General features: G+C 43.7%; 2 protein-coding genes across 5 annotated transcripts; one reads left to right on the top strand and one right to left on the bottom strand.

Annotated features, from left to right (window-relative positions):
• Positions 1-51: 51 nt before the first annotated feature.
• On the top strand, positions 52-27,975 carry LOC308099909 (lysosomal cholesterol signaling protein-like). 4 transcript variants are annotated; one of them, XM_080448768.1, is made up of 20 exons: positions 52-121; positions 2,016-2,226; positions 2,902-3,049; positions 5,691-5,820; positions 7,175-7,353; positions 8,839-8,991; positions 9,568-9,635; positions 9,809-9,977; positions 11,526-11,681; positions 15,160-15,243; positions 15,782-15,905; positions 16,782-16,866; positions 17,834-17,921; positions 19,264-19,483; positions 20,118-20,195; positions 21,917-22,089; positions 22,440-22,535; positions 23,538-23,602; positions 23,823-23,963; positions 27,092-27,975. In XM_080448768.1, exons 2-20 carry the CDS (start codon positions 2,072-2,074, stop codon positions 27,573-27,575), a joined length of 2,796 nt encoding a protein of 931 aa, XP_080304894.1. In that variant the 5' UTR covers positions 52-121; positions 2,016-2,071; the 3' UTR covers positions 27,576-27,975. The 4 variants fall into 4 exon arrangements, with proteins under 4 accessions (XP_080304894.1, XP_080304896.1, XP_080304897.1 ...); XM_080448770.1 differs by having other exon boundaries at positions 27,028-27,229; XM_080448771.1 differs by lacking the exon at positions 27,092-27,975 and adding an exon at positions 24,165-24,241.
• On the bottom strand, positions 12,062-14,158 carry LOC308100007 (protein farnesyltransferase subunit beta-like; the record flags this gene model as incomplete). The annotated part of the gene is made up of 2 exons (XM_080448906.1): positions 12,062-12,409; positions 13,214-14,158. The coding sequence occupies 2 exons, from the start codon at positions 14,156-14,158 to the stop codon at positions 12,062-12,064; spliced, it is 1,293 nt and encodes a 430-aa protein (XP_080305032.1).

The raw sequence follows: 27,975 nt of genomic DNA, 5'->3' as shown, positions 1-27,975 counted from the left end.
CTTGACTCTCCTGTACAGAGAGTCATGTTATTGACTGTGTGTGTTTAAATGCACGAATGGACTCAGATCTCATCTGACCCGTTTAACACAGACAACATGTTCTGATCATCACTACACAGAGGTAAGCACCCACGAGCCTTCCAATGCGCACACGCATTCATGTTGTGCTTGTGTGACACGATCATGCCATCATTTATTGATCACCTCAGTGATCAGTGACAATGTGTGATTTTCATCTTTTTTTGTTTGCATGGTGCTAATGCTAGTGTTAGCACAGCATCTGTGTCACAGAGATGTTGTTAGGACAGAGATCAGTGTCACAGAGATGTTGTTGGAAAAGAGATCAGGTAGAGATATTGTTAGAATAGAGATCAGATATATGTGGTTAGAATATAGAGATAAGTGTCATAGAGATGTTGTTAGAATATAGATCATAGAGATGTTGTTAGAATATAGATCATAGAGATGTTGTTAGAATATAGATCATAGAGATGTTGTTAGAATATAGATCATAGAGATGTTGTTAGAATAGAAATCAATGTCATAGAGATGTTGTTAGAATATAGATCATAGAGATGTTGTTAGAATATAGATCATAGAGATGTTGTTAGAATATAGATCATAGAGATGTTGTTAGAATAGAAATCAATGTCATAGAGATGTTGTTAGAATATAGGTCATAGAGATGTTGTTAGAATATAGATCATAGAGATGTTGTTAGAATATAGATCATAGAGATGTTGTTAGAATATAAATCAATGTCATAGAGATGTTGTTAGAATAGAGATCAGTGTCATAGAGATGTTGTTAGAATAGAGACCAGAGAGACGTGCTGTTAGAATAGAGATCAGAGAGGCATGTTAGAATGGAGATCAGATGTTATAAAAGAGACCAGAGAGACATGTTGTTAGAATAGAGATCAGAGAGACATTGTGTTGCATTGACATCTATTGCCACAGCTGGTCTTCTGTTATATTGTATCAATGACGCTCTGTGATTGATCGCTATGTCAGCGTGGGTGTCACTCAGTTTTACTTAAGTAAAAGTATCGATACTGCAATGTAGAAACACTCTCTTAAAGTGATATGTGTCAATATGAATTACCATTGACCATATCTGTAGAGGGCACAGTGGAGGAAATAAAATAATTTCCATCTGGCGGACACATTTCATTTTCTGCCCAAAAAGTGTATTATTATACAGAGAAGGTGGGGTGCTGAGAGGCTTCCCACCGTGGAGAATATACTTTCACCAACACAAAACAGCCTTTGTTTCGGTGAGTAGCGAAGTAGTTTTATTTATTTTTACTACAGTTGGAGCCCTCGCAGGGCAGTGGAATTCTCTGTCAGGTCTGAGCGCCTCGCAGGGCGTTAGAGAGAACTCACTAACACTCTGTCTGGACCAAGGCTAACTTCTACCTCACTACATCTCAGAGGCACATATTGTACGTTTTACTCCACTACAACTATTTGACAGCTTTGACAGAGCACTTTACTTTGCAGAATTAGTGGGATTTGTGCGATCTACAAGCTTACAATGCGTCGCAGTGCGACGCGTTGTGAGCTTGTAGATCGGCTATTTTCAGCATGCAACCAAGTGTAAAATCAGCCATTACGACGCCATCAAGATACAAATACATTTTAGTCGACTAAATCAACTGTAGATTTAGTCGACTATAATCTTATGATATTTAGTCAACTAAAACTAGACAAAAACTAAAACATTTCAGATGACTAAAATATGACTAAAACTAAAAGGAATTTGGTTCAAAAGACTATGACTAAAACTGAATCAAAATTTGCTGTCAAAATCAACACATTGTGGTCCTGTGTTTTCAATTCATCGAGAACTTAGGAGACCATTTGTAGGATCTTTGTACCATTTGGCCCTCTAGTGGCTCCGATTGGGATGGCATATCTTTCTATATCAACCATATTTGTTTTAATCTGACCTTTCCTTTGACCTGTGTCCTCTTCCTGTTTGACCTTTGACCTGTGTCCACTTCCTGTCTGCAGCGCTGTGACATCATCAACAGGCTCCGCCCCTCTCGTCCCGTCTGGCCGCCGTCGCCATGGAGACCGCCAACAACTACGTGCTGATCCACGGGAAGAACATTTCCCACAATGCCCTGGGGCCGTCCTCGGCCACGCCCATGTCCATCGACAGACTGTTTCCCGCCCTGCTGGAGTGCTTTGGCATCATACTGTGTGGATATATAGCTGGAAGGTACACTACACACACACACACACACACACACACACACACACACACACACACACACACACACACACACACACACACACACACACACACACACACACACACACACACACACACACACACACACACACACACACACACGTTTGTATTACTATACTTGTAAGGACATAAACATTTTAAGACTGCCTAGAAAATAGCTGGAAAACACCAGAGCTTGTAGATCGGCTATTTTTCGCTCCAACTTTTTCATGTCAAGGACCCCCAAAATGATAATGTATTTGGCCACGGACCCCATTTGTTCCAGGGACCCCCCCCCCCCGCCCCCCCCAGAAGTAAAGATTTGAGTTACAAATGTTCACTTTAAGAAATATTGTATTCAAAGATTTGAGAAAAAAATTGCAGATCTACAAGCTCGTAGCGTGGCACTCGGTGCCGAGCTATTAGATCTGCTATTTTTGAATAGCCAAAGTATGAAATATGGTTTAAGGTGGTTGAAATGATTGTGACGCTGTATTAACACATTTTGCTTGGGGACCCCCTGGTACTTGTAGACCCGCAAGGACCCCTGGGGGTCCCCGGACCCCACTTTGAGAACCAATGCATTTTAAGCTAATCATCTGGGGACCCCCACTAGTTTGGGGAACCACTGGTCTAATACATAAACATGCTGTGTGTGTGCAGGGCGGACATCATCACAGGGAGCCAGGCGAAGGGTCTGGGGAACTTTGTGTCCAAGTTTGCTCTTCCAGCTCTGCTCTTCAAGAACATGGTGCTGCTGGACTTTGGAGACGTCATCTGGGCCTTTCTGTGGAGCGTCCTGGTGGCTAAGGTACAGCGGGTGGAGGAGGGTCTGTGTGGATGTACAGTATGTACGTCTGTGTGGATGGACGTATGTCTATTAACACTATTATTAGATATGAGAACGATAATAAAAATAAAAAAACGTTTTCTGAAAATCATGTTGCTGTATATAGCAACAACTTATGTGTCAAGAGCTTTTTATGTACATTAACCACATAAAACCCAATATACTTGTTGTGCGTCACAACGAAAATAGCAGATCTACAAGCTCGCAACGTGATGCGCTGTGAGCGCATCGCGTCGACGTTTGCCGAGTGTTCATCCATTTTTGCTGACTGTTCGCATATTATGACTATATAATGTAATTATTAAGGATGCTAGGGTTCATGTGGGCAAATATAAAACACGATTAGTTTGAGAATAAAAACATTCAAATTATACTTGTCTGCTAAATCAGAGGTGATATTATACTGTTTAGACTGATGCTAGGTTATATGCATTTAATGTGTTACCTCGTGTTTACATTGCTTACTGTAAAACGCTCTGGATTAAGACTGTCTCCTAAATCAGTAGTTCACAAACGTTTTTTGTGCCGCGGACCCCCAAATTGATATGTATGTGGCCACGGACCCCCACCTGAAAATATGTTGTGCCAGGGACCCCCAGAACCAGAAGCAAAGATTTGTGTAAAAAAAATGTCGCCTTTTAAAAATACATGATTTAAAGATTTGCACACGTTTTCAAGATTTTTCAAAAATAGCTGATCTACAAGCTCATCTATGAGATTGTAGCTTGTAGATCTATGAGCTTGTAGCTTGTAGATCTATGAGCTTGTAGCTTGTAGATCTGCTATTTTTGAATAGCCAAAGTATAAAATATTTATAAAGGGGTTAAAATGATTGTGACGCTTTACTAACCAATTTTGGACCCCTTGGTATGGAAACCCCACTTTGAGAACCAAAATGTCATAAATGCCTCAATTGTAAATGTACAGTTTTTAGTGAAAGCTACATGCATGAGCTAGCCTAGAGTAGTAGTGTGAGCGAAATGTTATGTTTGGGTTCTCTTTAGCCTTGGTCCAGAGCGTTATAGTGAGTTCTCTCTAACGCCCTGCCAGGCGCTCGGCTCTGCTCATAGACAAGGAATTCCACTGCCCTGTGAGGGCTCCAACTGTAGTAAAAATAAACAAAACCACTTCGCTGCTCACCGAAACAAAGGCTGTTTTGTGTTGTCGAAAGTCTATTCTCGGAGGTGGGAAGCCTCTCAGCACCCCACCTTCTCTGTATAATGCACTTTTTGGGCAGAAAAGAAGATATTTCACCGGAAGGAAAAATCTGGTCAATAGAAAAAAATCCATTGACCAGATCTGTAGAGGGCGCAGTGGTGCAACAAAAAACCTTTTTTTCCTTCCGGTGAAATATTTTCTTTTCTGGCCAAAAAGTGTATTTTACAGAGAAGGTGGGGTGCTGAGAGGCTTCCCCCCCTGGAGAATAGACTTTCAACAACACAAAACAGCCTTTTGTTTCGGTGAGCAGCGAAGTGGTTGTGTTTATTTTTACTACAGTTGGAGCCCTCGCAGGGCAGTGGAATTCCTTGTCTATGAGCAGAGCCGAGCGCCTGGCAGGGCGTTAGAGAGAACTCACTAACGCTCTGGACCAGGGCTAAAGTTCTCTTATGAGCAACAGATGAATACATGCGTTTCATGATGGCTGGGGGATTTTGCTAATTTGAACGTTTGTGATGCTTGTACGTCATGCACAAGCATCACAACTTTGAAATGACACTCAACATCGCTGTGTTACTATTTAGACATTAAGCTAACACACACTCATCCATTGACTTACTAAGTGGTACATTTTTATCGCTTCACAGCTATGATGGTGGAATGTATTTTAGTACCATTGAAAATGTGCTCTGGCATTTCTAACAAAACAGAGGAGAATCACAGAATCAGATGAATGTTAACCATTGGTTCTCAAAGTGGGGTCCGGGGACCCCCAGGGGTTCTTGGGGGGGATTCCAGGGGGTCCCCAGCAAAATGTGTTAATATAGCATTACAATACTTTTATACTTTGGCTTATTCAAAAATAGCAGATATACAAGCTCATAGCACGGCACTGAGTGCTATGAGCTTGTAGATCTGCTATTTTGCTGCTAAATTGGGGGGGGGGGGGGGGGGGGTCCGCAGCCAAATGCATATCATTTTGGCCGTCCTTGACAGGAAAACGTTTGAGAAGCACTGATGTAAACTACTAGAAGACATTATCAGTTTGCTGTATTTACCATGTTTAGTTTCTGTTCAAGAACCCTTTAGTGCGTGGCAGAGACACAGCACATGTTAATTAATATTACTTACTTACTTAATATTAATTGTGTTTAATTGTGTTTTGGGATATTTTCAGAAAACTCTTGACACGTTACAATTGGACATGGCTCACACATAGACAAGATTTCACTATATATATATTGATATTTCACAACCTGCACACTTGTTATAGGTCTTAATGTGTGTATTTCTTTCTCTTTGTGTCTGTTAGGTTGCGGTGTTTGCGTTGTTGTGCGTGTCTTACTGTGTGTATTTCTTTCTCTGTGTGTCTGTTAGGTAGCGGTGGTTGCGTTGGTGTGCGTGTGTTTTAATGTGTGTATTTCTTTCTCTGTGTGTTTGTTAGGTAGCAGTGTTTGCGTTGGTGTGCGTGTTGACCCTCATGGTGGCCAGTCCAGAGTCCAGGTACAGTAAGGCTGGACTGTACGCCATCTTTGCTACACAGAGCAACGACTTCGCCCTGGGATACCCTATAGGTAAGATATATACCCTATAGGTAAGATATGAATACCCTATAGGTAAGATATGAATACCCTATAGGTAAGATATGAATACCCTATAGGTAAGATATGAATACCCTATAGGTAAGATATATACCCTATAGGTAAGATATATATATATATATATACCCTATAGGTAAGATATGAATACCCTATAGGTAAGATATGAATACCCTATAGGTAAGATATGAATACCCTATAGGTAAGATATGAATACCCTATAGGTAAGATATATACCCTATAGGTAAGATATATATATACACCCTATAGGTAAGATATGAATACCCTATAGGTAAGATATGAATACCCTATAGGTAAGATATATACCCTATAGGTAGATATGAATACCCTATAGGTAAGATATGAATACCCTATAGGTAAGATATATACCCTATAGGTAGATATGAATACCCTATAGGTAAGATATGAATACCCTATAGGTAAGATATATACCCTATAGGTAGATATGAATACCCTATAGGTAAGATATGTACCCTATAGGTAAGATATGAATACCCTATAAGTAAGATATGAATACCCTATAGGTAAGATATATACCCTATAGGTAGATATGAATACCCTATCGGTAAGATATGAATACCCTATAGGTAAGATATATACCCTATAGGTAGATATGAATACCCTATAGGTAAGATATATACCCTATAGGTAAGATATGAATACCCTATAGGTAAGATATATACCCTAGGCTATAGGTAAGATATGAATACCCTATAGGTAAGATACCCTATAGGTAAGATATGAATACCCTATAGGTAAGATATATACCCTATAGGTAAGAATATCACTGCTGATCTCCAAGTTTCAAATGTTTACGTTTTTTGGTAAATGAATGCCTTTCTTCACCACACAACAGTGTCGCACAAAAGTAGTTAATAGTGAAAATAGCTGATCTACAAGCTCACAACGCCCTGCGATTATGTAAAAAAAGTCTCTCTCTCTCTCTCTCTGCCGGTCTGTGTCTCTCTCTCGCTCTCTCTGCCTCTCTGCCTCTCTGCCTCTGTCTCTCTGTCTCTCTGCCTGTCTGTCTCTCTGTCTCTCTGCCTGTCTGTCTATTTCTCTCTCTCCTCCTGCCTGTCTCTCTGTGTCTCTCTCTCTCTCTCTCTCTCTGTCTCTCTGTCTCTCTGTCTCTCTGTCTCTCTGTCTCTCTGTCTCTCTGTCTCTCTGTCTCTCTGCCTGTCTGTCTATTTCTCTCTCTCCTCCTGTCTCTCTCTCTCTCTCTCTCTCTCGCTCTCTCTCTCTCTCTGTCTCTCTGTCTCTCTGTCTCTCTGTCTCTCTGTCTCTCTCCTCCTGCCTGTCTCTCTCTCAGTGGATGCATTGTACAGGTCTACCTCTCCAGAGTACTGTCAGTACATCTACCTGGTGGCTCCTGTCTCTCTGATGCTCCTCAACCCCATTGGCTTCTCTCTGTGCGAGATCCAGAGGTGGAAGCAGGCCAGCCAACCACAGCGCAGCACCCTCGGCATCCTGGCTGTTGTAGTCCTGCAGGTATTTGTTGTGTTTTGTAGTTTCCTGCAGTGGTGGAAAAAGGACTCAAAGTAAAAGTACCAATACTGTAATATAGAAATACTCTGTTACAAGTAAAAGTCCAGAATTCTAAATTTACTTGTAGATCTGCTATTTTCAAATAGCCTAGGTATGAAATATGGCTAAAGTGGTTAATTTATGTTTCATAATATCATAATTTATATCTGAAAAATAACTAGTAACTAAAGTTTTCAAATAATTGTAGTGGAGTAAAAGTGCAATATTTGCCTCTGAGATGTAGTGGAGTAGAAGTAAAAGTAATGGAAATCGGAAATACTCAAGTAAAGTACAAATACCTCAAAATTGGACTTAAGTACAGTACTTAAGTAAATGCACTTAGTCACTTTCCAGCACTGGTTTCCAGTGTTTTTTTCTTTCTTTCCTGTGTGAGATATAAAATAACACACCAAGGTACAGTAATTCAGTCTGGTGTTGTGGGCTTCACACAGGAAAGTTAATATTTTTACTCCATTGCTCAACGGTAGGCTGGGTTTTGGTTGCTGGTTAAAGTCCAGTGTCTCCTCAACCATGCCATACTACCAAAGCATCTGCAGCAAGCAGTTTTTGGAGGCAGAGTTTTGAGCAGTGGCGTAAAGTAACTATACAAACTATTATTGTACTTTTACTCCACTACAATTATATGAAAACTTTAGTTGCTTTGTAGATTTTGATTATTACAAAACATAACACATTAACTGCCAAGACCGTAGCCCTACGGGCCGTTAAATCCAACTGTTAAGCGCCGAGACCGTAGCCCTACGGGCTGCGGTCTTTTCGCGCATGCGCGGTCCGGGTGCACTTTCGGAATTTTTTTGATCCACTTCCGTTTCCGGTTTGATGACAGGAAATAGAATTATTTGGGATCCGGTTTTCACGATCACGCCCGCTCCCATTCTACAGACGAAACTGAAACTCAATTCTCTTCCTGTAGTTTTTTCTCCTCGCATTTCACTGTTTAACGTAATCCGCTCTAACTCAAACATGGATGCCCCGTTTGACACGTGGTTTTCACTGGGAGATACAGGGAGATCGCGCGGATGTAAACAGACTGTGTAGCGCTCAATCTTAAGGATTTTAACAAGATCTATGGCGACATGAAAAAAACAAAAAAACAACAAAAACACCTTGGCACTGGTGAGTACATTATGAGATTAGCCCTTGGCAGTGGATGTGTTAACCACTTCAGTCCTATATACATTTTGGCCATTTGAAATGGGACATTCTGCATAATGAGTTATTTATACTTTTGATACTTTGAGTACATTTTGATAGCAATACTTTTGTACTTTCACTCAAGTAAATTTTGAATTCCAGACTTTTACTTGTAACAGAGTACTTCTACAGTGAGTTCCTTCTGCGGTTTAGGTCATTCTCCCCCCAATTGCTGCTCCATTCCGTCATGATGGATAGATATTGATTGATCGATTGATTTTTTTCTGTCTCCAGGTGATAAAGAACCCCATCGTCTTCATGGTGGTAGTGGGCATTGCGGGTCACTTCGCTCTGGGTCAACACATCCCCGCCGTGTTGTCGGAGTTCATCGACGGTTTGGCCAACTCCTTCGGTGGAGCGGCGCTGTTCTACCTGGGCCTGTCTATGGTGGGTAGTGTTGATTTTGACAGCAAATTTGGATTCCGTTTTAGTCATAGTCTTTTGAATCAAATTCCATTTAGTTTTTGTCATATTTTAGTCACCTGAAATGTTTTACCGTTAGTCTAGTTTTAGTCGACTAGATATCATAAGATTATAGTCGACTAAATCTACATGTGTTTTGGCGGTGCCTTGATGGTGTCGCAATTGCTGATTTTACACTTTTATATACGGTTATATGCTGAAAATAGCCGATCAGCGGTTATATGCTGAAAAGCCGATCTACAAGCTCACAACGCGTCGCGCTGCGACGCATTGTGAGCTTGTAGATCTGCTATTTTCAGAGCGCAACACCCGAGCGCAAACAAACATAAAATCTCTTCTCCACATAAGTGCCTCCCTAACATTTTAGTCTAGTTTTTATTTGTCAGTGAAAAAAGGTAGTCGACGAACATTTTCCGTCATAGTTTTAGGCGACAAAATCAACACTGATGGTGGGTTCATGTTGGTTGAGAGTAGAGAGTCAGGCAGAAATATTAATCATGCTGTGAGGCTAACAATTTGTGTTTGTTTTTCAATGTCAAGGTGGGCCAGCTTGGAAAACTGACCAGAGATACTGGAGTTGCACTGATACTGCTGATCACCGCCAAGCTGTAAGTTAGATTATTATTACATCTAAATGGAGGATACTGTGAAGTTGTAAATACTCATTGTATCTACGTTTCTTCTGTATTCCGTGTGGGTATCTGCACATGGTTGCTGCTCCTGAATCAGCATATTTTAATGTCTGTCTGCCTGCCTGTCTGCCTGTCTGTCTCTCTCCCAGCCTGGTGATGCCCCTGGTGTGTAAGGACATGGTGGACCTGTTGGACGGGGGGAACAACACCAGTGTGAACCACACCAGTCTGTCTAACTTTGCCTTCCTGTACGGAGTGTTCCCCACGGCGCCCAGTGTGGCCATCTATGCCTCCCAGTACAACATGGAGCTGGAGGTGGTAAGTACCATATCCTATCCTACTACTATAATTGAAATGACCATCAATGTACGTCCGGGGTTGGCCAGCACACGAGCACTCCACTTGCCTCCAAACTTGCCACAGACTATTGATCAAATACCTAGGCCTCTTTCCCCACCTTCAATGCACTTACATATTGTACAGTTAATATAAAACTATAACATTGCACACAGCATCTTTTCTTTTGGCCGCTAGGATCCCACCCATAGAGTTAAAAATAATAGAGAGGGCACTGGATATCGCCTCCCATCCACTTGCATTGAGTTGCTCACCCAGCGCATGAGGCGAAGTCACCCCTTCTTCCGGGTTGGAAAGTGTGTCGGGCGTAGCCTATTTGGGGCCACTGTGACATGTTCGCGAAGCGGCCCTAACCTCTAGTTATTAATAATAATAATCATTTACTCATTAAGACCTGAGGCCGATTCTACAAAATGCCTTTTAAATCAGTAGTTCTTAAACCAAAATTATATGTATTTGGCTTCGGACCTCAAAATAATTATTTCCAGGGACCCCCCCCCCCCCTATCTTCATATAAATAGCAATATCTTCATATAAATACCTATCTTCATATAATTGGTCCTTACTAATGCTCATTATAAGATGGAACCATTTCTGTCTACTCAGCTCACCAATTCTGTCTAGTCTCATTGGTGAGCTGTGGACAGTTCAGAAACCTGCCTACCGGTGACATCATCGATGGGGGATTCCCAAGCTAATAGAAACTACAGCCTTTCTCTTCCTGGAGAGGTGGCATGCTGAAATAGACGCCATTGTTCTTGCATAAAAATAAAAATTAACGACTGTCCACAGCCCTCCTTCTGTGAGTAGACAGAAATGGTGCCGTCTATAATGACCATGTGAAGATAGGTTGAAAATGGGTGAAGTGCTCCCTTTGAATATATATGCCATTGTATACGTGTTAGTATCATAAAGACGACGCTTAATAAGCAAAACGCGTGTGAACCTGCCTGGTTAGTCGTTATTCAAGGTTTGAACGTGAATATCGTTGCCTTGTATGTCCAATACTGTCACTTTTCAGGAAATGGGAAAATAACCTGTGTTCCAATGATCCAATTGAGTTATTTAGTTAAAACCCTTAATTGTTTCAATATATTCAGGCTTGCAGAGTCTGTGCCCCGGTTCAAATCCCTCCTGAAAACCCACTTTTATAGAGTCGCTTTTATTCCCTAAATGCTTTGTACCCATTGTGTCCTACTGTACTGCTTGCTTTTTTCTCCTTGCCTTTAATGTTTTCATGTTTTTTATTTAAATGTTTTGTGCTCTTCTACTGTATGGTGTATTTTATCTCTGTGAAGCACTTTGTAACTTTGTTTCGAAAGGTGCTATATAAATAAAGATTTATTATTATTTATTTTGTACTTTTATTCAAGTAAAATATTTAATGCAGGAGTTTTACTCATGACAGAGTATCTATTTTCTACATTGTAGTATTGCAATTCTTTTAATAAACGAACACATTTTCTTCCTTTCTTTCTATCTCTTTCTATCCCTTCCCTTGCCTCCTAGGTGACGTCAGGCATGGTCATCAGTACGTTCCTGTCTGCACCGATCATGTACGTGTCGGCATGGCTGCTAACGATCCCCCTGATGGACCCCGCCCCCCTCATGGCCGAGTTACAGAACGTCAGCTTCAACATCAGCATCGTCTGCATCATAGCACTGGTGAGAGACTGTGTGTGTGTGTGTGTGTGTGTGTGTGTGTGTTTTGGATGGTCCGGTAGGATGTTCTAGGTCAGTGGTTCTCAACCACTGGTCCGGGGACCACCAGTGGTCCTTGAGGGGGTTCCAGGTGGTCCCCAGCTAAATGATGGAGAGTTGGAAACCAAATGGCCCCTTATAGATCTTTAACTCTTGAGAGCGTAAAATGAAACGCTCATTTTACGCTCTCAAGAGTTAAATTATTGTAAAACATCATGTTTTGGCACTACATTTTTTCAGGTGGGGGTCCGCGGGCCACATACGCATCAATTTGGGGGTCCTTGACATGAAAAAAGTTTAAGAACCACTGCCCCTAGGACTGTCCTGCAAAGCCACAAGAAGCTTCAACCTCTGCTGGTGGTTTGAGAGTGTTTTCGGGCGCGTGTCTCCGGTTCGCTCGCCGGGAACGGCAACTGTTTAAAATGCCGCTGGGCCCGAGCCACCTTCTCTGGACTCATGTTGTAGACGGGATGGGTCCGGGCCAGTCTGTTCTCCTCCTGACCGACCGTCACCTCCGGGTGGACCTCCGGGTCCGCGTTCCCAGAGTGCTGCGCCACAGAGAGGCCGCTCAGACAGTAACAGGTGTGATAAAAGTCCCTGGCCTTGCCGGGTTTGTCCACGAGGCCTCCTGCCGGGTCCTGACAACACAGGAGGATGTACTCCTGTAACGCCTGCTGGTCGAACAGCCATCTCTGACGGCTCGAACGACGCTCGGCGTCTCCGAAAACGGCTTTGTCATGGCTCAAAGTAGACTCACCTCCGAAAACTGCTTTATCACGGCTCAAAGTGGACTCCTCTTCTACGAAAACTGCATTGTCACGGCTCAAAGTAGACTCCTCTTCTACGAAAACTGCTTTGTCACGACTGAAATTAGACTCCTCTTCCACGAAAACTGCTTTGTCACGGCTCAAACTAGACTCATCTCCGAAAACTGCTTTGTCACGGCTCAAAGTAGACTCCTCTTCTACAAAAACTGCTTTGTCATGGCTCAAATTAGACTCATCTCCGAAAACTGCTTTGTCACGGCTCAAAGTAGACTCCTCTTCTCCGAAAACTGCTTTGTCACGGCTCAAATTATACTCCTCTCCGAAAACGGTTTTGTCACGGCTCAAAGTAGACTCCTCTTCTACGAAAACTGCTTTATCACGGCTCAAAGTAGACTCCTCTTCTACAAAAACTGCTTTGTCACAGCTCAAATTATACTCTTCTCCGAAAACTGCTTTGTCACGGCTCAAAGTAGACTCCTCTTCTACAAAAACTGCTTTGTCACGGCTCAAATTATACTCTTCTACGAAAACTGCTTTGTCACGGCTCAAATTATACTCCTCTCCGAAAACGGTTTTGTCACGGCTCAAAGTAGACTCCTCTTCTACGAAAACTGCTTTATCACGGCTCAAAGTAGACTCCTCTTCTACAAAAACTGCTTTGTCACGGCTCAAATTAGACTCCTTTCTGAGAATGTCTGCTTCCAAAGGCGGCTCCCGACTCCGCTCCACGCGTCCGTCTCCTCCGCAGACGGTCGAGTGGATCAGAGCCAGGAGGCCGCCCTGCCAGAAGGAGTAGCATCCGTCCACCAGCTTGTTGCAGCGCCCCTGGAAGCCCCCCTCGGAGCGCATCTGCCTGTTGACGGCCCAGCGCAGCAGGGCCTTGACGTCCAGCGTCTCCCCCTCGCCCAGGACCGCCATGGCCGCGGCGCCGCAGAACGTGTACCCGCCGTGGGCCTCCAGGCCCGGCGCCCCGCCCAGCCCTCCCTCCCAGTTCTGACAGTGCCGGATCCAGCCCGCCGTGCCCTCGAACAGCGCGGGCGACGAGGAGTCGAGGACGCCGGTGAGCGACGCCACGACCACGGCGCAGTAGGCGCCGCGCACGTCCGCCTCGCCGCCGACGTGCATGGCGAACGAGCCGTCCGGCAGCCTCACCGACCGCAGGAAGTCGAGCAGCCGCGCCCTGTCGACGACGGCGTAGGCCTCCGGCGTGCCGACGACGCAGAGCGCGGCGACGGCCGCGTAGGTGGGCGCCAGGTGGGCGAGCTGGCCGGGGCCGCCGCCGAAACCCCCCGTTGCGGGGCTCTGGCAGCGCGCCAGGAAGCGGCACACATCGGAGGCGGCGGCGGCGCCGACGGGCCGCCCCAGCAGGTCCAGGCTGTGGAGGATCCAGTAGCACAGCCAGGGCCGGCTGGCGTCCAGACAGCGGTACGCGGCCGACAGGCGGCGCAGGCCTCCGTTCAGGTACTCCGCGTGTCGCTCCCTCAGTAGAGTCGGTCGTGGCGGTATTGAGCCGTCATGCGTCTGTCCGTGAGTGGCGAGGACCCGAGCTGCCTCGACGCTGCGTTCCACCTTTCTCTGCTCCGCCGACGTGGGCGTCTCCACGCCGTCGTCGTCGAGTCGTTCCGCACGGTGACGTTTTCGGAGACAGCGTAGAGGGGGCGGGGCTTCTTCCATGACGCTGACGGCTTGTTTTTTTTGTTCTTGTTAACGTGGAGAAGTCTTCTTCGCTTTGACTGACACGCTGCTGCTGTTGCTGCTATGGCATGACTTCACTGTAATGGAATGACTTTGAGAGAGAGAGATTACTTTATTTAAACAACCTTACATTGTATCAGAAGATGATTAGTGGCTGTCGGTCCGTCTGTTTGCCGCTTTTGTTCAAATATGGAGATGAATGACGTCATAGTAGTGATGTCATAGTAGTGACATCATAGAATGGCTTCCAGTTCCAGGACCTTTCACTTAAAATAACGTGCTGTTCAGTGCATGTGTAAACGCACATTCACACACATTCACACACAGAGGGGACACCATGCAAGGCACCAATCTGCTCATCAGGAGCAGTTGGGGGGGTTCAGTGTCTTGCTCAAGGACACTTTGACACTAACCCAGGAGAGCCAGGGATCAAACCGGGAACCTTCTGATTCTCAAGCGGCCGCTCTATGTCCACGAGCCTCCCACATACTAGATTATTAAACTCCATGCGGCTCCGCTATGAGTTCTGACACACACACACACACACACACACACACACACACACACACACACACACACACACACACACACACACACACACACACACACTTACTTGAGTAAAAGTACAAAATATTGGTATCAAAATGTACTTCAAAAGTAGAAAGTGTTCATTATGCAGAATGTCCCATTTCACAAGTTTTCAAATGTATAAAATGGAGACTAATCTTTTGAAAATAGCAGTAGTACTCCCAACACCAAGAACAAATGTTCTCAAACTCACTGTTATATTAGCTATACTGTTGGTCAATAGCACTCTGGAATGCTCTGCCAAAAAACATCTTATCTACAATCCATAACTAAATTACTAACCCATTAAGACTGGGAACGCAACCACTTTAACCATTATTTTTTACTTTGTGCGTGTGCGTGTTCGTGTGCGCGCGTGTCTCCGTGTGTGTGTGTGTGTTCGTGCTCTCTAGGTGTGGACCATAGCTGTGATGCTGCTCAGTAAGAAGTTCAACAGACTACCTCATCTGTTTGCATTGAATCTTTTCCTGGCACAGGTCAGTGTGTTGGAAAACCACCATGTGAATTTTTGAAGTCCTTGTTAGGAATGGGACTATGATCGTTTATCGTGATAGAAAAACGCTCACAATAATCGCATTGCGGACATTGTCCTCTGATACACTAGGATTAATTAGCTTTGGTTGAGCTGCTAATTCAATCCTACTTAAACCCTCTGTACTTGATAAAACTGACCTGTGAAGAGTGCCTTTGGTACGCTCTAATTTCACTGTACACAAATCCATTCACCACAAATAGCAAATCTACAAGCTCACAAAGCTTGTAGATCGCCTATTTTTGGCGAGCATTCCCCCCCGGAATAGGGATGCTGGGGGTTCAAGTGCTTAACAAAAGTGGCATTTTAAGTTTTTAAGCATATTTTGATTGTCGCGATAACATTGTTAATCACAATTATTTTTGCCACATTAATCATGTAATTCTGCAGCTGTCTTGTTCACCCCATCCATAGTCCTTGTGTGTAATAATGACCCCGTGGAACTAACGTGATGCCCCTGCATTTCCTCTTCCTGTTTGCAGTTCCTGGTGTGTGTGTGCATGATCCTGTGGAACTTTGTAGTGAAACAGGAAGATGGACAGCTGGGTCAAACCCTGACCTTCATCCTGCTCTATGGGTCCCTGTACAGCACCTATATATGGACAGGTAATACTTAAACCCATTAAAACCGGAAACGCATCTGTGTAACCACTTAAACCGTTATGTTATACTTCGGCTATTCAAAAAATAGCAGATATACAAGCTCATAGCGCGCACCGAGGCAGGGATCATTTTAAAGAACAATGGACATAATCCGGCCACTAGATGTCACACTTTTACAACACTTCTGTAGCATAATGTTTGCTGTTTCTCTGTGGGCTCATAGTGCTGCCTTCACGCCAGCAGCGACAAAAGCTTCAAAACGAAGCGTGGTCGGCTTCGCTGTCGCTAAGACACCGTTAGAGTGTTGCTAGTCTCGCACGGCCAGACTGTTGCCTCCCACAATTTTCAAATGTTTCCGGTCATACAGTCTGGGACTCGGAAGCTCTGATCATGATTAGAATATAAACCGGATGTGAAGCCTCCTCCCCACTTCCGTTTCGTCTTTACAGTCACGCAAATTTATCCTAATATAAATACAAATCATCTAAGTATATTTAGCTTGCTGCTTAGCAGAAATGGAAATGAAAAAGTAAAGTGTAAAGATATTTTAAAATATATTTTCGTGTGTGCCAGTTTCCTCTCTCGGATTTTGGGAGTTGTAGTTCCAGACTCTATATAGCATTCAGAGATTGTGGAATAGTTGTCTGGCTACGCGAGACTAGAGTGTTGCTGAACACGCTAGTTGAAGATCGTTGTAACCCTATTGGAGGATCAGTGCTGTGTTTTAGTTTTTTTTTTACAGATTTTTTAGTTTTGACCAGAAAACATAAAAAAAACATTATATTGCACATTGTAGTCTAAAGGATAACACAAAAAATCCCTAGAGCTTCTATCCGTTGTGGTCCTATCGATGACTGTAAAATGTCTCTCTGTCCACAGGTTTGATTCCTCTGTGTCTGGCCCTGACGAACAGAGATGACCTGCTGAGGCTCAGACCTGGCGTCTTCATGGTGCTGGGCTGGGGGTACGTAACCTAACAAAGTTACATAATTTTACTGTCGGGGCAAAGTCCCTTCTTAGTCGTACAAGACTCGACGCAAAATTAGCAAAAATTGCCGATCTACTTGTAGATCGCCTATTTTCACTATGTTTGAAAAGATTTGAAAGGATCTAACAGAGTGGACACTTGAAAGATACATGAATGGTTCCTCTCTAGGTGTTCATATACACTGGATACTTAGTCTATACTGTATAAATACTTATTTATCACATTTAACATTTTCAGTCTATTGTTTCACAATGGAACACTGTCCAGTATGATTCCCCCTGAACATTTTTTTAATTGATATGTTTAAGGGTACAGAGGCATAACTCTCAAACAAATCTCTCCCCTTTATCTCTGTATATAAAAGAAAGAGAAATTATTGCACAAATATGCAATTCAATAAAACAAAACTGAATGAATAAAGATATCAGAACATTGAGCATTTTTTTATTTTCATTAAAATGTTTGTAACCCTTTTTTTTCACCCAGTGCCAATTGCCTATGTAATCCTGGGCACTACTCTCCCTCTGTCAGCCTAGGGAGAGCCCCGAACTGAGCTCATGCCTCCTTCAATGCATGAGGAGTTAGCAAGCCGCTCCTTATCACCTGACAGGGCGGAGTTTCCCCGGTTAGATGTAGCGTGTGGAAGGAACACGTTATTCCAACCAGTTCCTTTCCCCTCCATCAGGCTGACCAGGGGGAGGCAGTATAGAGACCAGGATTACTGCATGTTTTTTGTGGGGGTACCTAACCTTAGGGGGACATGGGGAGAACATGCATTGAACGGGGAGAACATGCAACATTGAACATTTTAGCAGGAGGATGTTTGCACTTGCATTTAGCTGTATTAATTTTGTTAGCCCTTTACTTCAGCTACTGTATATACATTTGTATACTTTAATTTTCTGATTGTTTTTTTTAATTTTGTGTGTGTGTGTGTGCGCAGAGTTCCGTTCCTGATGGTGGGGGGTCTGATGATCACAGGAGTCAGAACTGACACCATTGACTCCGCCTTCTTCTATGGCAGAGCTCAGGTTAGAAACGGCGCCCCCTGTCTGTCACAACTTCAACATTTACATGATATAAGGTTAATGTAGACCTTTATATCCTGTACAATAAGGTTAATGTAGACCTTTATATCCTGTACAATAAGGTTAATGTAGACCTTTATATATCCTGTACAATAAGGTTAATGTAGACCTTTATATCCTGTACAATAAGGTTAATGTAGACCTTTATATCCTGTACAATAAGGTTAATGTAGACCTTTATATCCTGTACATATTGACCCCGATATTGTCTGGAAGATTACTTTTTCACTCTACATCCTTTGACCCATTAAGACCTGAAGCCGATTTTAAAAATGTCTTCTAAATCCTAACAGTTTCTATGTCAGTGGTTCTCAATCTTTTTCATGTCAAAGACCCCCAAAATTATATGTATTTGGCCGCGGACCTCCATCTCAAAATACGTTGTTCTAGTGACAGACATTTTTATGTTTTCACCTCCCATGAAGAAGGAATCCATGATCGCACACCTTTTGATTCCATGGCGGTATCATTTCCTACCTCTCTGAACTCAGTTGTTGCTGTGGCAAGGCAAGACAACAAAGGCAATTCAATGTGCTTTACACCATTGGTTCTCAAAGTGGGGTCCGGGGACCCCCAGGGGTCCTTGGGGGGGGTACCAGGCGTCCCCAGCTAAACCCCAGTTAATAAAGCGTCACAATCATTTTAACCCCTTTATCCATATTTTATACTTTGGCTATTCAACAATAGCAGATCTACAAGCTCATGTGCAAATATTTCACATGTATTTTTTAAAGCGAACATTTGTAACTTAAATCTTTGCTTCTGGGGGTCTCTGGAGCAAAATATTTTGAGATTGGGGGGGGTCCGCGGCCAAATACATTTTGGGGATCCTTGACATGAAAAAGTTTAAGAACCACTGCTTGACACAAAAATCTATCAAAGGAAACACTCATGCGCAGCTCAACTTGTCCCCCCTTATTTTGCGCTCTATAATCAGATCCCAGGTCAGCCTTATCTTCACACCCCCTATTGTCTGCCAGCGAGTTTAGCCTGATGCTAACACTGTGCTGTGTTTCTATTGCAGATTAATACCACGCGGTGGTGCTAGCATTTAGCCTGACGCTAACACTGTGCTGTGTTTCTATTGTAGACTATAACCACGGCGGCGGTGCTAGCATTTAGCCTGACGCTAACACTGTGCAGTGTTTCTATGCAGATCATAACCACGGCGGTGGTGCTAGCATTTAGCCTGATGCTAACACTGTGCTGTGTTTATAGATTATAACCACGGCGGTGGTGCTAGCATTTAGCCTGACGCTAACACCGTGCTGTGTTTCTATTGTAGATTATAACCACGGCGGTGGTGCTAGCATTTAGCCTGATGCTAGGCGCTGTGTCTCTGATGGGTCTGAGCCAGGGAAGCAGGGAGCAGAGGGACTATGAGGCCCTGGACAGAGCCTCTGTTACGGGCACCGCAGACGAGCCGAGGACCCCTGCTGGCCTGGAGGACTACCAGCAGCAGCAGTACCTGGTCAGCCCGTCGGTAGACGGGAGCTACAACGCAGGTAAACTGGTAACTGTCTGCTACAATGAGGAATGACTTATTTTCATATAATTGCTCATTATAAGATGTCACCATTTCTGTCTACTCACTCTGTGTCTCATTGGAGGACTGTGGACAGTTCAGAAACTTGCCTACCAGTGACATCATTGGTAGGCAGGTTTTGTCATTTAAAATAAGATTTCAATCTTCATTTTAGCAATGGTTTCCAGTTCAGAATGCTAGCTTTCCAGGAAGAGAAAGGCTGTAGTTTCCATTAGCTTGGAATCCCCATCGATGATGTCACTGGTAGGCAGGTTTTTTCTGAACTGTCCGCAGCTCACCTCTGAGACACAGTGAGTAGACAGAAATGGTGCCGTCTTATAATGAGCATTAGCGAGGACCAGGACCATATAAGAATAAGGTTGAAAATGGGTCTCCTTTAAAACTGGGAATTATAAGTTGTAAACCTTGGTGTGTGTGTGTGTGTGTGTGTGTGTGTGTGTGTGTGTGTGTGTGTGTGTGTGTGTGTGTGTGTGTGTGTGTGTGTGTGTGTGTGTGTGTGTGTGTGTGTGTGTGTGTGTGTGTGTGTGTGTGTGTGTGTGTGTGTGTGTGTGTGTGTGTGTGTGTGTGTGTGTGTGTGTGTGTGTTATTTGCAGACCCCCTTGGCTGCTCTCCACTCCAGGCCTTACCCGACATGATCGCCAGCACGCAACGGAACCACACGCACAATACAGGTCACGCACACAATACAGCTCAGATGCACCTTTTAGCATAGCCTTTACCTGTACTCCTTGCCGGAACTATACCCCAACCTTCACCTCCTCATATTGTTTTTCCTCATTCATGCGTCTGTAGCAGAGTGGCTCACAGCCTCAGCCTGATGGCCTGAAAGTCTTAATATCTCCCCCGAGCGATGGGGAATTCCCTTTGGCTTAGTGGTTAAGATGTTGTCTTTGACCCGTGTTCGAATCCCTGGCGTTACACATCCCTGAACGCATGCATTCAATGTATTTATGCCTGTACAGTATCGTGTAGAACTTACGTGCACAATTAGGCTACTTTTCGTTGAAATTACAAATTACAAATTAAAAAAAGAATATCAACATCCACCTCAACAGTTACTTTTCTTTGAAATTACAAATTAAACTGTTTTGAAATTACAAGCACATAAAGCACTCGATATAGGCTAATATAGGGGAAAGAAATCTTAACTTCAATTTCAATATCAAATTCAACACATTGCTTTTGTTTGAAATTTAATTAAACATAACTATAACTCATAAGTAAACTAACTATGCTTATAATGTGTCAGCCTGGGCCAACCACAAAAATGTTTAGAATGTTGGTGGAATTTAATTTGTCTCTGCCAGTGCTCCTCATGTCAAGAGTGTGTGGTTTGGTTGGTTGTGAGGGTGGGGGGGGGGGAATCTATTGCTCAGTGTTCCAATCCTGTGTAGAGCCCGCCTACTGTATCCGGTAATTTGCACACACACAGATAGACACACACAAAGGTCGTTTCCGGTCTAAACCGGATTTGCCTGATAGCATCCGTTGCGTACGCATGTGCAGCTGCGCACCACAGACAACATTGACGTTGTAGCTTGCGAGTCAACGAAACACTTCCGTGGAGTAAACAAACACCACAAACAGCACAGAATACGTTGACACAAACACACTTTATAAGAAAACTAACACTTATGATGATTAATGTTAGTACATGTGTTTTATTGTTGGACATGCATTCGTGGCAGGTTATAATAAAATAAATTAAACAATGATGGGCTTTTGACAGCATTGCTTTCCCCTCTTCGTACCAGTATGGCGTACCAGCGCTGAATCTTTTAACGGAACGCTATACCGGCCCGTTCCGGCCCACTTTCACCCCTGAGTATTCAATCAATCAATCAGAACTGCCGACGGCAGTTCGGTTGGGCTGTACTGGTTCAAAACAACGATACGACGTCACTCAGAGGTTTGGGTGGGCGGGACCAGAACTGATTTCGGGTGTTCGGCGCCTCCGATATGTTGTGACTGTCACCCAACTTAGTTGGGTTACTGTGATTGGTCAGACGTCGGTGAGATGTTCCGCAGTGTTTCCTCATCCATTCAGTAAGCCCAGCTTCATGGTTAATTCTGTCAGCAGTGAAGCCAGTGAAAAGCAGCGGCAGTTTGCAAGAGAGTCGAAGCCAACTTCCAGGAGGTACAAACACCTCTGAAAACTCTTTCTAGTGACCATTCATAAACGCAACCAAGACAGGGCAAAACCTCCATTACCTCCGTCACAAATGGAACCATCTGTTCATCCCCCTTTTTGGTGTCTTCCATAAAAACAAAAATTATTTCAAAACATTTTAAAAAGTAAAACAAATAATCACAACTTTTCATCAATTAAATGATTTCCTACATAATTTCAAAAGTATTTCATAAATAAAATAAATCTCTCTTTCTCCTCCAGGCCACAGCGGGGCGCCGTGTGACGGCCAGCCGCAGAGCTCCACCTCCACAGAGGAGCCTCTGAACCTGCCCCCGCCCGGGGGGCCGCACCCCGCCGACGACACGCAGACAGACGACAGACAGACAGTCCGACACGTCCTGCTCTGTCTACTGCTCATAGTCAGCCTCCTGGCGGTCAGTGTGTGTGTGTGTGTGTGTGTTTAGAATTCGGGAAACATTCAGGTTGGGGTTAGGATGAAACATTTAGAGGGTTTAGGGGGTTGGAAATAAGAGTTACACATGATTTACACGTAGTTGCATGCCGAGAAATAGCAGATATACAAGCTCACAAGCGCGACGCATTGTGAGCTTGTGAGCTCTGCTATTTAAAAAAACGCATGCAAGAACACGCATGTGGACCCAGTGGGCGATCTCCTCCACTGTAGGCTGAGGTTATCGTGTGGACCACCGTGCTACACTAAATGGAGCAGAGCCTTCATTAGTATCATTGGTAACACCATCCGTCTCTCTCTCTGTGTCTATAGAATCTGTCCAGCTGTTGTTGGTGGCTGTTCAACAGAGATCCAGGCAGACTGTATCTAGAACTGCAGTTCTTCTGCGCTGTGGCCAACTATGGACAGGTGTGTGTGTGTGTGTGTGTGTGTGTGTGTGTGTGTGTGTGTGTGTGTGTGTGTGTGTGTGTGTGTGTGTGTGTGTGTGTGTGTGTGTGTGTGTGTGTGTGTGTGTGTGTGTGTGTGTGTGTGTGTGTGTGTGTGTGCCTATGAGCATTCATCCTTGGCATAGATACTCCTGCCCTAACCCTATGAGCACTCATCCTGGACATGGATACTCCTGTCCTAATTAAATCCTATGAGCACTCATCCTGGACATGGATACTCCTGTCCTAATTAAATCCTATGAGCACTCATCCTGGACATAGATAGTCCTGTCCTAACCCTATTAGAATGATCCTGGACATAGAAGTGGAACTAGTCCTTCACTAATGATACATTAGACTTGGTTAAGTCGTAGTGACTTCATCATTACTTAAAGGTAGGGTAAGTGATTTACTTTGGTTAAAATAAGTGTTAAATAGCTCTATATTCTGATAGTACTCTTTGCTATAGAGTCTTTGTTCAGTAAAAGGAGTCTCTCCCATGTCTCTCCAGCTCTTTATTAAACAGAAAATGCATTTTCAGTGCTCTCTCCTGATTGGCTTAAATGTTGTCACCTACCTGAAAATGTACTATATTGTGTTTACTAAAGAGCTGGAGAGACCCCTGTGACCGAACAAACGCTCTGTAGCAATGATTACTATCAGAATATAGTACTTTAACCTTTTAACAAACAAAAAAATCACTTACCCTACCTTTAATGGTGAGGACCAGGAATTAATGATGAGTTCATCATGAATTAATTCATGAATGATGAATGAATGTATGAGTTCATCCATGCATTCATTAAGCGTTAATTATGTGTGTGAATTTGCATTTTAGATGTCTAGACCTACATGTCTATAGACATGTGTTATAGTGTGTTAATGAGATAATAAAGGAATTAATTGGTGTGATCTTCATGTGTGTGGCCCAGTGGTTAAGTGTTAATTAAGAAGTTAATTAGTGGTCTTCATGTGTGTGGTCCAGGGGTTCATCTCGTTTGGGATCTTCGGGTTGGACCGACACCTCATCATCCTGCCCTTCAAAAAGAGGTCAGTTTGGAATTATATTATATTATATTATATTACATTGTATGCCAAATGATTCTCAGAACTACAAACTATAGTCAAATGTGTCTCTAATGCCCTGTCTGTCTGTCTGTCTGTCTGTCTGTCTGTCTGTCTGTCTGTCTGTCTGTCTGTCTGTCTGTCTCTGTCTATCTCTCTTCCTGTCTGTCTATATGTCTGTCTCTTCCTGTCCTTGTCCAATCAGGTTGCAGGGTTTGTGGGGGCGCAAGGACAGTGAGGAGGGGCGGAGTCCTGCAGTGGTTCCAGAGGAAGTCAGACTCACGTGCACACAGTTTGTGCGCTACCACAAGGACCAGTGTGTACAAGATATAGTACACACACGCAGGTATGTGTGTGTATGTGTGTGTGTGGGGGGGGGGGGGTTGTATTCCATATCAATATTTAAGCTACATACTTAACACATTGAGTGCCACGAGGATCTACGGTTTTGCAAATACACCCTTCGAGTGCCATAACCGTAGATCTTTGTGTTTTACTTTTTTTTAATTCTTTTTTTTTTCACACGGGGCGCTCTAACGCAACTTAGGAATGATCCACGGACCCTGTAAAATGGAATGGACGCATGTGAATCCAGTCCAAAAAAAACGTACCTCCCATCCACTCCAATGATAGGATCTTGAGAAAAAGGTCCTTATACATTATCTTTTTAATTAGTACACCCCTAGCTGTACTGTGATTGGCTGACTCTATTGGCTGACTCTATTCAGCACTGTGATTGGCTAGCGAGACACATGATGACATTAATAACCTATAAATAGGATTATGCACTTCCAAAAATCTTTTTTTTTGGAAGTGAGCTTCCATCACTATGATGACCACTGTGATGACCACACCGCCCACTTCACACTGGGTGTGATTTTTTGTTTTTATATACAAATGTCAACTTCCTGTTGATTGTGCTATTTATATTAAGAATTTATATTAAGAAGAAAATCTGTGGATCTTCAAAAAAGTAAAATCAACAGGAAGTTTGACACTTTTATATAAAAAAATAAAAGAAATAGACCTATTCCCTGAAACATAATGTTTTTTGTGTGGTTTTAATGTGTTTTTTAAAGCGGACCTGTGAAACCCCTGCTGGTTTCTTTCACTCTGCAAATCTGCATATCTCTAAGATGGATTTTACAAACAAAATCCTGTTTTCTGATCTTTTTTACTTTTATTTCTTTTTTTCAAATGGATGATTTTACATCTTTTTGTAAAATAAACATACAACAACAAGTTCTGAAATGTGTGTTTGGCAGATGATGTCTCTGTTGTAACAATGCAACTGTATGGGAAAATGAAGGCATGTCCCTCGGATAAGATTAGTGGAACTTAACCCATTAAGATGGGGAATGCATCTGTTAACCATTATTTTTATACTTTGGCTATTCAAAAATAGCAGATCTACAAGCTCATAGCGTGGCACCGAGTGCCGCGCTATGAGCTTGTAGATCTTTTTTTTTTTTCTTTTTTTTTTTCACCCGGTGCCAATTTCCTAAGTGATCCTGGGCACTACACCAGCCCTACACCAGTATTACACCTGTCACCCCACAGTAGGGAGGCCAGGGCCGAGCTCATGCTTCCTTCAGGCATGAGAGCCAACTGACCTTCTTGTCACCTGACAGGGGGGAGTTTCCCTGGTTGGACGTAGCGCGTGGAAGGAACACGTTATTCCAACCAGTTCCCTTCCCCTCCATCAGGCGCCCCGGCTGTCATGGGGGAGGCGGTATAGTGACCAGGATTACTACATGTTTTTGTGAGGGTATTAACTACCCTAGGAGACACGGGGAGAACATGCAAACTCCACACAGAGTAGGCCCTTTCGCCAACCCCACCTAGGGTATGGGCGCTGATGACGCGGAGGAGAAGACACGCCCCCAGTGCCCACAGCGTCCCCGGCGAGAATCGAACCCAGGACCTTCTAGCTGTGAGGCGACAGCGCTACCGACTGCGCCACCGTGCCCCTGAGCTTGTAGATCTTTGAAAAATCGTGAAAATGTGTGCAAATCTTTGAATATATATTATTTTTAAAGGGAACATTTTTAACTCAAATCTTTGCTCCGGGGGGTCCCTGGAACAACATATTTTGAGATGGCGGTCCACGGCCAAATACATTCGGGGGTCCTTGACATGAAAACGTTTTGTTCCAGGGACCCCCCAGAAGCAAAGATTTGAGTTAAAAATTTAGTTTCTAAAAAATATATATATTCAAAGATTTGCAAAAAAAATCACGATAAAAAAAAAAAATAGCAGATCTACAAGCTCATAGCGCGGCATTAGCTTGTATAGCTGCTTGTTTTGAATAGCCAAAGTATAAAATAATGGTTAGCAAAAAATCTAAAATGACACAGATGCGTTCCCGGATTGAATGGGTTAATGTCCCATTTTTCATTGGCCGCAATCCCACAAACACGAACGATTAGGACATTTTACTTGAAGATTAATTGTCTCTCTAATAATTGCGAGTAACAATTTAGTTGTGTTTCTGTCGTTTAATATTGGAACATTATGAATACATATATATATTTTTTCTGTTTGGCTTTTAGGCTTTGTAAGCAAAAGGTGCACAGGGCAGATATGACAAATAACTTGTACGTTTTAATAACTTATACTTTATATGAATGGTGGAAATAGCCGATCTACAAGTTCAAAACGCGTCACGACATGGCGCGTTTTAAGCTTGTAGATCGGCTATTTCCACAATGTTTTTAAATATATGAACGTTTTTCAACATGGAAATGATTATGATGATTATGCAAAGCATAATTGCGATGATCTCAAATAATTGCGACTAAGCGATTGCTTAATAATTGTGACAGGCCCACAAAAGCATGTTCCAAATGAGGCTCTGTTTAAAAAAAGGGAAATAAACAGGCTTTTCCAACGGTATAAAAGTTATTGCTAAGAAGCATTGTTACAACAGAGAAATAATGTACCGAACACATGTTTCAGAACGTTTAGTTGTTAGTGCATCTTGTGTACTTCTTCCACCACTGGGTGCGTTTCCGTAAGAACTGTTTCACTCTGGTGACAAACACACAAGTCTTCACTGGAAGAAGAAAAATCTGCCTTTGTGGATTTTTTTTTTTTTTTTACATTTTCTGGGTGCATTTTTAAGTTTTCTCTTCACTTTTAACACGTTTTCACCTTCCTCCTTTCCTCCTTTTCCACCCTATCCTCCTTCTTTCCTTCTCTTGGGTAAAATCTCGCATCCTCGCTATCCTTCCTACCCTTTCCTCTCTACTTCCATCTCTCTCTCTCTCTCTCTCTCTCTCTCTCTCTCTCTCTCTCTCTCTCTCTCTCTCTCTCTCTCTCTCTCTCTCTCTCTCTCTCTCTCTCTCTCTCTCTCTCTCTCTCTCTCTCTCTCTCTCTCTCTCTCTCTCTCTCTCTCTACCGCCTCCTAGTGGTTCAGGGGAGAGTGTCAGTGCTCCACCCGGTGAATCGCTCCTCTGACCAATCAAACGACAGGTGTCTCGGCGCAGCGGGAGGGGGCGGAGCCAAGGAAAAGGAGGAGGACGCCGGCGGACGGAGACCGGGCCTAAAAAATAAATGCTGTCCCCGACCCCACCCACAACCACACCCACACCCACCCCCCGACCTACAGAAAAACCCAGTTCCGAAACCCCCGGAGCCGAGAGCTCCCGGAGACCAAACCCACCACCCGTGCCCCCACCACCGGCGGTCCTACCCGGACGACGGCGGCGCGTTCCGGGCCAGCGATTTGGTGGGCTGGCTTTCGGGGCGGGACCTGTGCGCCGACCGCGGCGAGGCGAGGCGCTACGCTGCGCGGCTCCAACAGGGGGGGGTGGTGCTTCCCCTGACGCATGACCGGAAGAGCGCCGGTTATTTCGAGGACGAGCCCACGCTGCTGTACCGCTTCACCCACCACAAGAGGGCGCTAGAGGACAGAGGAGGAGGAGGAGAGGAGGGGGGTCGAGGACGTTGTGGTTGAACTAGCGCTGCATGTGAGGAGACGTTGTCCTTTTATTATATAAATATCATATTTATAAATCATTTGTCCTATTTCAATTGTATTATCTCTGGGAGCCCGCTGTAAAATCCTCAGTGTTAATTCAATTCTGAAAGTGTTTTAGACGAGTGGAACCAAGTTGGTTCCTGACTTCACCAATCATTTCTGCTGAGAACCCTTTGGAACTCCCTCGTTGAGAACCACTGCAGTACAGAGGCAACAGTGATGAGGAGCAAAGATGGAGAGGGAGAGAGAGAGAAAAGCAAAAAGAAAGAAAGAGAAAGAAAGAAAGACATTAAAGAGGGAGGGAAAGAAAGCAGAAAAAAAGACGATAGAAGATTCTAAAAAAGGAAAGGAAAAGCGAAAGAAAAAGAAGAAAACA

This window comes from Gymnoscopelus braueri (genome assembly GCF_963280865.1).
Source record: "Gymnoscopelus braueri genome assembly, chromosome: 14".
Classification (NCBI taxonomy): Eukaryota; Metazoa; Chordata; class Actinopteri; order Myctophiformes; family Myctophidae; genus Gymnoscopelus; species Gymnoscopelus braueri.
Note: the sequence above shows the minus strand (reverse complement) of the source record. Positions and strands in the feature narration are given on the sequence as shown.